Below are 11,256 nucleotides of genomic sequence, written 5' to 3' on the forward strand. Positions count from 1 at the left end.
AGCAGACATGAAGTGTCCATGCCGTGAGTGATGTTCTTCCTCCTGGGTCTCTCCTTGTGTAGATACAGTGAAGAGAAAGGCTGGGAACTATTGTGGTTGTGTACAGGCCTTTTCCCTCCAAGTAACATCCTCCTGCCGCATGTCCAGAGGTTCCTGCAATCCCGGAAACATCATCCCTTGGCAACAGACTGCATCCAGAGACTCCAGAAAGCCCTGAGGTATGGCACCGAAAGACCTAGTCCTGACTGTACTACAACATCCAAATATGTGTGAGAAAATATAACTAGGAGATATTTTGGTGACTGGGGGAACAGTGAAAGCACACAGCCTCTCTCTATATTCCACCAAGCTGATTGAAAGGGACATCGAGTGGAGAATGTTGCTGATAAACTGTGTAGACAAATAAAGATGAATCAAGTTTGTCCAGGTCCACTGAAATAATCTACAATCTAAGCAAATACACATTCCCCATCAAAATTTTTCTTTCTTCTTTTAAGAGGAAAAACACCCTACTATTAAGAAAGTAGCTGAAGTTACTCAAAAATAATACGTATTAAAATGGAAAATTTAAACAAGTAATTCTTGCTTTGATGATGATGTGACACTTACTGCCTCCTGTTTTGCAGGAATGGATCCAGGAAATACCCGCCTCATCTGGTAGAAGTGGAAGCCATTCAACACAAAACCACCCAAATTTTCCATAAGGTTTACTTCCCTGATGACACTGATGAGGTAAATGGGGGAGGAGGAAATTCTTCTTTTCTGTCTGGATGGCTGCCAATTTTCTTATTAAAATCTCAGAAAGGGCTAATATTGGTTCTAATTCAGAAAAGCTCAGCCTTTCCAGAAGACTCTGGGCCAAAGCATTACAAAGAAAACCCATCCTTGTCCATTCTGATTTGCTGCAATTCATGTTTTTCAAGATAGGGTGCTGGGCTGGTGTTCACTGGAGGTTTTACAGTAGGACCTCAGAACGAAGGAGACTGGGTGGGTACATCCATTCAATTGCATTGGTTCAGAAGCCTTGGATAACAATTATCTGGAGCCTCAACCAACATATATTGTCCACCCTACTATACCCAGTGGGGTACTATGACGGGGCTCCCTGGCTACTGAGCAGATTATTACAGCACTGGCAAGTAGGTGACTGAAATTATACCTTCTGACCTGAGATGACACAGAAATCATACCTGCACTCAGGAACCTCTCATTAAGCATCTTATGTGCTAATAAGGCAGCTACTTATATTGATGCCAGAGCAGATAGGCATGTCCTTGCAGATACTGCTATCTCGTGCTACTGATTAGTCTTCCTGTGAGGCTCAGATCCCTCTCTTCCCTCATGCCCTTGGGTACAACTAAATTCCTGTATTTCCAAGTGGGGTTTTGTGTAAAGCAGTCCACACCCATGGAAGGAAAAGGATGATTCCTCTCCAGCAGCTGTGCGTGCCCTTGTTTATCTCTAATGGACAGTTGAGAGAACTGTTGGGGTTTCTCATCATTTTGAGTATTTTTTTCTGACACGAGCAGCTATGAGCATGGCACTGCTTTATACACATGCATCTGTGTGAGAGCAAGTAGAAGGAATCAGTGGGGACTTCTGCACTTGGATGGGTTTGCTGTGATCCATTTGGCCATGGAAACCACCAGGTGGCCTGGCAGATTAGCATTGTTCCAGTACAATGTGCATCTACACTGAAGTGCTGCTGGACACTGAGCTCCGGATTAGACTCTTGTGGGATGTAGAACATGAGTCCTGGTGGTTTGGTGGTTCAGGCTAACACAGTCGTGCTTGTGGTGGTCAGAAGCTTGAATTCCTTAAAGTGCTATGAACTGAATCTCTCTAAGTGGGCAGAGCAAAATTGAGGCAATGTAAATGCTGAGCACAGCTCAAAAGGCAAAACCAGAACTGAGATGTGCATGGAAGTGGGACAGTCCTTTAGATATCCCATACTTTAGATATACCATCCATAGATATCCATAAAGGAGGAGTCATTTTCCCTTTATTCAGCTATCTAGAAACCAGGCATTTGGTCTAAGCCAGTCATCTGATCTCCTCCTCATCAATGGAGAGACAGTTGGGACAAATCAGCTTGGAGGTATCTCACTCTCTCTTTCCCACCCCCTCTTCCCCCCAGGAAAATAGTTCTGAGACTTCACTGTTAGATGAGAAAAATCTCTTACATTGCCTGGGGAGACCTTGATAAGCCAGCACAGGATACAGATAAAGCATTAAAAAGCACAATGGTGCAGCAGTAGCATGACAGAACTTCTGCAGGCGTCCCTTTCCATGCCCCAAACCACAATTCACAATGTCACTGATTTCATTAGTGGTGGGCATCTAAATCCCTCTGTGCATGTGTGCCTAGAGCTCCTCAAAGAGAGCACAAAGTGAAAATTAATCTTGAGATAGTAATGGTGAGGATCTTCCTTTCTTTGTAGGCATTTGAAGTGGAATCCAGCACAAAAGCCAAGGACTTCTGCCAGAACATCTCCAATAGGCTGCTCCTAAAGTCCTCTGAGGGCTTCAGCCTCTTCGTCAAAATCTCTGATAAGGTGAGTGACCCACCCAGAGGCTGAAGTAGCCCTGAAATACTCACAGTGACCCGCCTGCCACTCAGTACCCATTGGTGAGCCAGAGTTATCTGGTGAGAAGCATTTCTCTACAAGCTGTGTGGCATTTCTAAGTCAGATCCAACCTGATACAGGTGAGGTTTGGACTCCCACAGCCCTGACTTACAGCAATCTCCCTGAAGGACTTAACGCAGTGATAGGCAGAACTCTCCTAGGCTGCTACTGAGTTGGCTTTATAAGAAAGGACTAAATAAGAAAAATGTGCAGCTTAGAGCTGCCTCTGGCAACTGGGAGAAATCTATAGAGATAGTCATCAGGAAGGGAAAGGAATTGTTCTGGTGAAACAAGAAGCTGCAATAAGGAGTAATGTATGAAATTAGACACAGAGCCTGAAGCAAAGTGCTGGCAGTGGCTTTCTCACATCAGCAGTTTGTAATACATCAGTGTAACCAGCCCAAAACAGCGAGCAGCAACTACAGGAGATGGGGCAATGGCCAACCCTGCCTGTGACGTCTTGCCACTTGTTTTGGGCACCACAATATAAGAAGGACATAAAGCTGTTAGAGAGGATCCAAAGGTGAACTACAAAGATAGTGAAGGGTTTAGAGGGGGAGACATAAGAGGAGCAGCTGAGGTCACTTGGCTCATTCAGCTTGGAGAAGAGGAGACTGAAGGGAGACCTCATCATGGTCTATAGCTTCCTCACGAGGTGAAGTGGAGGGGCAGACGCTGATCTCTTCTGCCTAGTGATCAGTGACAGGGCCAGAGGAAATGGTGTGAAGCTGTGTCAGGGAAGGTTTGGATTGGATATAAGAAAAGATTCTTCACCCAGAGGATAACTGGGCAGTGGAACAGGATCCCCAGGGAAGTGGTCACAGCACCAAGCCTGACAGAGTTCAAGAAACATTCGGACAATGCTCTCAGGCACATGGTATGATTCTTGGGGTGTCCTGTGCTGTGCCAGGGCTTGGACTTTGATGATCCATATGGGTCCTTTCCAGCTTAGGATATTCTGTGATTCTCCTTCTCAGCCTTTGTGACCATTGTGCTGTGTCCCCCAGGTCATCAGCGTGCCCGAGGGAGATTTCTTCTTTGACTTTGTGAGACACCTGACAGACTGGATAAAGAAAGCAAGACCAGCAAAAGATGGTAACTTTTTTTCATTATGGGTCACACACAGCCCTTCTACCACCCTCCAGACCTTTCAAACAAAATTGACCACACAGTCTGCCATAAGCACTGGAATAGACTGCCCAGGGAAGTGGTGGAATCACTGTCCCTGGAAGTGTTCATAAAACATGTAGATGTGGTGCTTAGGGACATGATTTAGTGGTGGACCTGGCACTGGACTCAATGGTTTTAGAGGTCTTCTCCAACCTTAATGATTTTGTTATTTTGTGATCTGTTGGGCCACACTGATGTGGGTGTGCTGTCTGCACCATCCCTGGGGGACATCACCTGGGAGGTGGTCTGTCCAAGAGCAGCAAAACCTCTTCTCCAGAGCTAGTCCTTGCCCCTGCGAGGAGTGCCTGCTGGTGGGCAGCTCTCCAGGAACTGCCTGCAGGAAGGTTTAGTGGTGGGATTCACCTCACCTCACTGACCACATCCATGATGGAACTGGCTGCAGCTCTGCTGAATTTTTCAGTGGCTGCAAGACATGGGTGCCTCCAGGGTACAATTCCTCTGTCCTGTGTTAGGCTTGAGCACTGTCACTGAAGTACGATAGTGCAAGTGAACCCAGGCAGTTCTTTCCATTTTATTAAAGCTTTGCATGTTAGTGATGTGGTTTGGTCTGCAAGGTCAGAACCCATTTGTCCTTGTGAGTGCCCCTGTCCCTGCAGGTTTTGATGGCACATGGGCACCACTGGCTTGCAGACACTGATTGTCAGCTGGTTGCCATTGCTCCTATATTCCTGCTTCTCTTGAACAGGTATAGTGCCTTCCCTCACCTACCAAGTGTTCTTCATGAAAAAACTGTGGACCAACACAATGCCTGGAAAAGACTCGATGGCAGACTCAATCTTCCACTATTACCAGGTACTCCAGGACTCTGCAATACCAGTGAAGACTTGGGAGGGATTAGGAGGGGTTGCAAAGACATTGTCCATCTGCAGATGTTCCCAGGGCACAGCCTCTTAAGCAGGGGCTGGATACCTCCACAAACTCCATTAAACATCTGAGGATGAAGGTCCATGGGCATCCCCTCATCTCTCATTTGTTCTTTCCTCCATGCAGGAGTTACCAAAGTACCTGCGTGGCTACCACAAGTGCACACGGGAAGAGGTCCTGCAGCTGGCGGCTCTCATCTACCGGGTGAAGTTTGAGGATGACAAGTCCTATTTCCCCAGCATCCCCAAGCTCCTGAAGGAGCTGGTGCCTCAGGACCTCATCCGGCAGCTCTCTCCAGATGACTGGAAAAGGGTAAACCAGCAGCTTGATTCATATGCCAGGACTGGCTGGGGGAATCTCAGTCTCTTGGCTGACTCATCTGACATTGAAGTTGGACTGCCAGAATGAGTGGCCCATGGTCCCTCTTGAACCATAGAAGAGCTTCAGCCTCCCTGGCATCACCAAGAGGAGAAATTGTACATTCATGTTCGCATACACGTGCATGCCCTGGGTTTTCTTTGTCCTGCCACTGTGGCTGTGGTGGTGGATGCAATGCCATATAGACACATGCTGAGAGATGGTCTTGTGTAAAGGTCTGTCGTTTAATGCAGACTACTGAGTGGAGGAGTAATTCTCCCTGCTTTACACAAGGAGGGCTGTGGCACATGTGCAGACAGGTCTAGTCTTAATATATCAGAGGCATCTCACTGCCAAGAAATAGTCTTATAAGTCCTTTCTGTCTCCTATGTGCTTATCAGCATCTCTCGATTGAAGGTCTCTCAAGTCTCCTCTGCTGCATTAATTGGAGGATTAAAACTTATGGTCCCTTTAATGGAGTTTCCAGCTCAGCTCATCTAAGAAGGACCTGCCTTGGTTTCAGGCCCTGCTCCAGTGGCCAGCCAGCACTTTTTTGAAGTGTTCATTGGAACAGAGACTAGAACCAAACCTAAAGGTCAGGTTGGACAGGACTCAGAGCAATCTGGTCTAGTGGAATGTGGCCCTGCTCATTGCAGATAAGTTGGACTAGGTGACCTTAAAAAGGTCTATTCCAACCCGAACTATTCTATGAATCTCTCACTGTGGGACTGATGCTCCTTCCCTGCAAACATCCCTGGTACTAGGTAGTGCAAACCCTCCATCTCAGTTGTGTTCTCTCTTCCAGTCCATTGTGGCATACTACAACAAGCACGCAGGCAAAACAAGAGAAGAAGCCAAGCTTGCCTTTCTAAAGATTATCTTCAAGTGGCCTACATTTGGATCAGCATTCTTTGAAGTGAAGGTACCTGCTCTGGGGGTTCTCTGACAGCTTTTAGCCAAGCTCGTAAGCCCTGTACCACAGGGGGATTCCAGATCTGAACCAGTCTGGGACAGCCTTGCTGAAACAGGGAAAGAGTGTGAAACTCTTCATCAGTGAAGGACAAATACACTCTTTTTTGCTGCCCTGCCTCTTTACACAGACAGAGCCATTGTAGAACTTCAGCATGTCTCAGTCATTGGGTCCCTGCTCGTAGCTGTGCTGCTGAGGAGCCAAGAGCCATTCTCTGTTTTACCAAGGCAAAGGGGAATGTGTGGTTTTCCAAGGGATCTGTCTGCACCCATCACAAATGGAATCCAGACCACTCACCCCAGCCCTAGACTTCCATCAAGGAAGCAAGTAGTCATGAAGTCTGTCCAGGTACTCTGGACACCTTATTGCAACTTCCTCTTCTCAATGACCAAACTGAGCAAAACTGAGTGTAAAGACCAGAAGGGAACAGAGCAGTGTAGTCTTAGCCTGGAGGTCCACATCAGCCTGCATAAGGAGGAGCAGAGCCCCAAACAGACTGGAAGAGGAAAGGAGATGTCTGGAGTTGCTCAGCCTGTCCCAGCTCTTCCATGCCAGTAGCAAGATGGCTTCACTTTTGGGAAGCCACCAAAGGGAACAAAGAACTTAATGCTGTCAGCAGCTCAGCAACTGGTTATCATGCATTTAGGAAAACTGTACTTACCTAGACAGCCCTGACTATTGCTGATACCTTGATGAGCTCTAGGTTTATCTTTAAAGGATAAACTGGATAGCAGTTAATAGGCCACCAAGTGCTGTCAGGAGAAGATAGGGAGTGAGGAAATAGGAAGGGGTCTGATTTTGCTTGACACATCCTCTAACCAGTTCATCTCATTTCCAACAGCAAACTACAGAGCCAAATTATCCAGAAATCCTTCTAATTGCCATCAATAAGCATGGAGTCAGCCTCATTGATCCCAAAACCAAGGTAAGCAAAACTGAGGGCTTCACTAGATGCTCCTATGCTCATTCCCCAAACCCTCAGAGAAGTCATCCCAAAGAGCATGTTGTTCAGAACTTAATGAGTTCTCATTAAGCCTAGTTAGAAAGGCTGGATAGACAGAACCGTTTCTGGAGGCAGAAATTCACTGTTACACAGAGCCAGCCAGCTTTTTTCAACAGAAGATGTATTGGAAGCATCAACTGTTAGAACCCTGTAACTGGAGGAGACACACGCTGCTTCCTTAATCCTTTCACAGACATTAGCACAGGAGCTGGAGTAAATGAGATCCTTCCACCATCTTCATGGTCATTCTACTATGGCAATCCTTCACAAGCACTGGAGGATCCAGAGTCTTGCATCTCACTGCCATCCCCATGAGTCTCATCACATCCTTGGTAGACATCCTTGGTCTGCTTTGATGGAAAGTGAACAGGGACATGAGAAGTCCCCACAGCCCTTCATGAAAGTTGAGGCTCTCGCATGTTGAGTGTCAGTTTTGTGTTCCCGCCAGGATATCCTCATCACTCACCCCTTCACCAAGATCTCCAACTGGAGCAGTGGCAACACGTACTTCCATATAACCATTGGCAACTTGGTGAGAGGAAGCAAGCTGCTCTGTGAGACCTCCCTGGTAAGGAGTGTTAAAGATTAGACCAAATCCTGACTGGCAGCAGATTGTGCCTTAGGGACTCTCTGGGCTGAAAATGGTCTCTCAGAAGAGCACCTAATTGGGTTTTTTTTCTTCTGGACTGCTCAATGAATCAGGGCTCTCATTTGGTTCATCTTCCAGTGTACGAGCAAGCCTGATGTGCTCAGGGTGTTGCCATGTCAGGAGCATAGGGGACAGTCCCTGCCACTGGCCTTGAAAAAAAACATAAAAGCTGATGTGGGCTCAAGGGGTACTCTTGAGCCCTTTTACCAAGATCCTCTGCCCAACTTGTCCCTTGTAATAGTCACAGCAACAAACCTCCTCTTAGAGTATCTTAAAACAAAAGCATGAAGGATAAAAATTCCTACTGAATTAATTGTTATTAATCTGAGGCATTCAGTATTTTGTTAGCCATTTGAAAATCCATGTCTCATCCAAAGTTCCCTATGTCCTTAGCCTCAGTAGCATGCTGGGACAGTGAGTTCCTCTATCTTGATGCTGCAAATTATGTTTGGACAGTGTTTCTTGTGGTGGTGACATTTCACCCAAAAAGAATGGTAGAACAAGTCAAAATGTACTTGAAAACTTGAAAGTCAACAACTGGTAGCCAGTGTATTCAGGAGGGACAAGCCAGAGACTGTAACTGTGCTCTAAAGGCAGGTAACATCTTCTCTCTCCTCCTCAGGGGTACAAGATGGATGATCTTTTGACCTCGTACATCAGCCAGATGCTAACAGCCATGAGCAAACAGAGGAGTGCAAAGGGTAGCAAGTGAACTGCAAGAAGCCACTGGCAGGTGGCCATGGCGCTAATTCACCAGCTGAGGGCTGTGGGATACCCGTGCAGCTGGGGGAGAACCTTTGCCTCTCAGATGTGGAAGATGAGCCGAACACCATCAGGAAGTTCCCTGGACTCTGACCTTGAGGGCTCTGATCCCACCTCCCTTTCCAGCGAAGATGACTATCTCTGACCTCCCATTCTCCTTCTTCTCCCTGCATCCCAACTCCATCTTACATCTCAAAGATTTCCAGGGGACACCACCGCTCTCAGAGAGTGACTGAGCAAAAACACTCCAGGGTTTGCCTGAACCCAATGGTTGGCATCCCAAAGGCTCTTGGAAGAGGATTTGTGTGTGTTTGTGTGTGTGTGTGGCTTGCTTTGTTTTTGTTTGGTTTTCTTCTTAAATATGAGAGCTATTAGGATGCTAACAGATTTTTGGTAAGGTTCTGGGAACTTCAGGTTTGAAGAGGAATAACAGAGCCCTGTTGAGGAATAACAGAGCTCCATGCTGGAAAGATGTCAAATGAACACTGCAGGGCTTGGTTTTTTGGTCATTACAAAAGAATATGTTGCGTTCTTAAGAAGGACAGAAAGAAAAAGCAGGCTGGGAGGAGCACATTTTAACTAGGAATCAGAATAAATAAACTACTGATTGAACAGGCTAGAATATTAAAGTGCTGTCTGTGCAATGCTGGAAATATTTAAAGAACAAATGTTAAAGTTTTGTTTCTTCTTCTATTTATTTTTTAAAATATTAAAAAGGAAAAAAAAAATCCTGCATTTTGTGCCGGTATCTGGATTCTGCCTCGGGGCTGAGAGCGACCTGCAGAACAGTCCCTCGCCCAGGGATTCCCCAAGAGCCATAACTGCCAACGGCTGAGTAAGGCGCATCTTTCCCAGCTTAAGGGCTCAGCTGGAAGTGAAGTTTGGAAGATGAATTATCTCCTTTTGCCCCCTATGCCCAGAAAAATTAACCCTAGGAGGACTTCTACTGCAAGCTTCAATATGGATATAAGGGTTTTGAAGACCCCAAGTTTGGAAGACTGAGGCCAAGCCTATGTTGAACTGTAATTCAAACATGAACTTGGTCATTGGGTTTGTAACAGCTGATGATTTTATTGTGCTTTTGTGTGTGTTGCTGTATAAAACAGCTCTTTATGAGTCCCAGCTGAACCTGAACCAGAAGGGCAGACCCTTCTTTTCTGTGGGCTTTTCTCCATCTTTAATTGGCTGTACTAAGCTGCTGGCTCTTTGTCCCATCTTCCACCCAACACCACGCAGTGCAGACCAGCCTGCTTTGGAGCAGAGATGGGACCTGCTGGCAGAGAGGAGGCTGAACCCACGTTGTGTCTGGGAGGATGCAGGGGAAGAAGCCTGGGGGTGCCTTTCCAAAATACAGGCTTCAAAGGAGCATGTGGCTGGGTGTAGGGCATCAGGAGAGGTGGCAATTGTCCACCAAGATCTGGTGCTGGTGTCACTATCACTGAGTGGATCTCAGTAGATGTGGGAGACCTGTCTTGGTCCTGTCCATTGGGCTGAGTTTGACTGCTTTCACAGAAGTCCATCTTGTGGGGACATGTTCTGTTAAGCTCAGCTGGGCTCAGCTCTCTAACACCATGGTGTGCTAGGCAGAACTGGCAGTGCTGCCTACCAGCCCTCAAGGACTGTGACATCCACCTGGGATGCAGCAGTGACTTAGGACCTTGGTTGCTCCATCAAAGTGAATAAGATGCTATATGGAGACATTCACCAGCTAGACAGGGCTGCTAAGAGATCCCCTTCCTCCACCATCCCCTACCCAAGGCACGCTGGTAATGGGAGCATGGTTACACCAGCCAAGGCTACACTGGGAGCCAAGCTGCCTTCTTACCATACATCTCTGATGTTTCTCCCGCTTCCTCAGCTGTCCCTGGGATCCCACCTGTCCTTAGACACGCGCCCATCATCACCACCACTATCATTGCTCTTTGTGAGTCTCCAGCCATCCCTGCCTCCCACATCGCACACAGCAGATGATGCATCACAGCAGTGCTTTCCAGAGCTTTCCTGGCTCATCTTTTCACTGACACCACCCTCATCCCTCCACTTACAGCTCTGGTGGCCTCCCGTGCACTCCACCATTTTGGGGGATGCCAGGACTCTGTATATGTGTGCCTGTGTGTCATATGTATTAGCATCTGCTGGCATCTTTGTATTCACACCAAGCAATGTAAGATGAAAAACATATGTCCAAGTGAAATACTCTAATTAAAAAGCATCAAGTGGCTTTTGGGAGGCTGTCCTGCACTGTGTGGTTTTGGTGGCATCTCCACAGGGAAAGGTGGGCTCAAGGCTCCTGGATTCTTCTTGTGGACAAGACTTTTCTTTGCTAAGTGGAACTCTTGGTGAACATATCAAGGAGCAAACCATCAGTGTGCCTGGACTGGAAACTAGTTGAAATCTTTTATTTTGGGGTAAAAACCACTGAATCCTGGGGAGTCTCCATTGCTTATCTTCTGTGAAAACGGTGGATCTTCCAACTAGTTTTGACCTGAATCACTGGATGTAGGAAGTGATGGGTGAAAAGTTTGTGTGTGGGAGTCAGACTACCAGCCATGTGCCTAACAAGGTTGCCAGACCCTGCTAGCTGTGAAGCAACAAAAATAGTGGCTATGACAGTGTAAGGCATTAAAGGAGATCAGGTCTAATAGGCCAGGCTCTGCCTGGGTAAGGCTGGTGAGGATGAGGAAGGTGAGTACAGGGAATTACCACTGCATAATGGCCAAGCAGCATCTGGATACATGGATCAAAGTGCATTGAGGTGGCTTTTCCCAATACATATTAAAAGCAGCAGTTGAGGGACCACAGCCAAGTCCCTCACTTGAACACCAAGGGACAG

The 11,256-nt window shown here is 46.9% G+C and overlaps 1 protein-coding gene across 1 annotated transcript in view; it reads left to right on the forward strand.

Moving 5' to 3' along the window:
* Window positions 1–10,644, forward strand: part of MYO7A (myosin VIIA) — a 103,047-nt gene extending 92,403 nt beyond the window's left edge. Inside the window, exons 42-51 of the mRNA XM_027741080.2 lie at window positions 63–218; window positions 627–732; window positions 2,442–2,555; window positions 3,635–3,722; window positions 4,504–4,610; window positions 4,809–4,994; window positions 5,845–5,961; window positions 6,851–6,934; window positions 7,461–7,580; window positions 8,284–10,644. Coding sequence (XP_027596881.1) covers window positions 63–218; window positions 627–732; window positions 2,442–2,555; window positions 3,635–3,722; window positions 4,504–4,610; window positions 4,809–4,994; window positions 5,845–5,961; window positions 6,851–6,934; window positions 7,461–7,580; window positions 8,284–8,373 — 1,168 coding nt within the window. The 3' untranslated portion in view covers window positions 8,374–10,644. The remainder of the gene's footprint in view (window positions 1–62; window positions 219–626; window positions 733–2,441; window positions 2,556–3,634; window positions 3,723–4,503; window positions 4,611–4,808; window positions 4,995–5,844; window positions 5,962–6,850; window positions 6,935–7,460; window positions 7,581–8,283) is intronic.
* The last annotated feature ends 612 nt before the right edge of the window (window positions 10,645–11,256 follow it).

Source organism: Pipra filicauda, unplaced genomic scaffold (assembly GCF_003945595.2).
Source record: "Pipra filicauda isolate LSUMZ 115617 unplaced genomic scaffold, ASM394559v2 scaffold183_size1465899_pilon, whole genome shotgun sequence".
In the NCBI taxonomy this organism is placed as follows: domain Eukaryota; kingdom Metazoa; phylum Chordata; class Aves; order Passeriformes; family Pipridae; genus Pipra; species Pipra filicauda.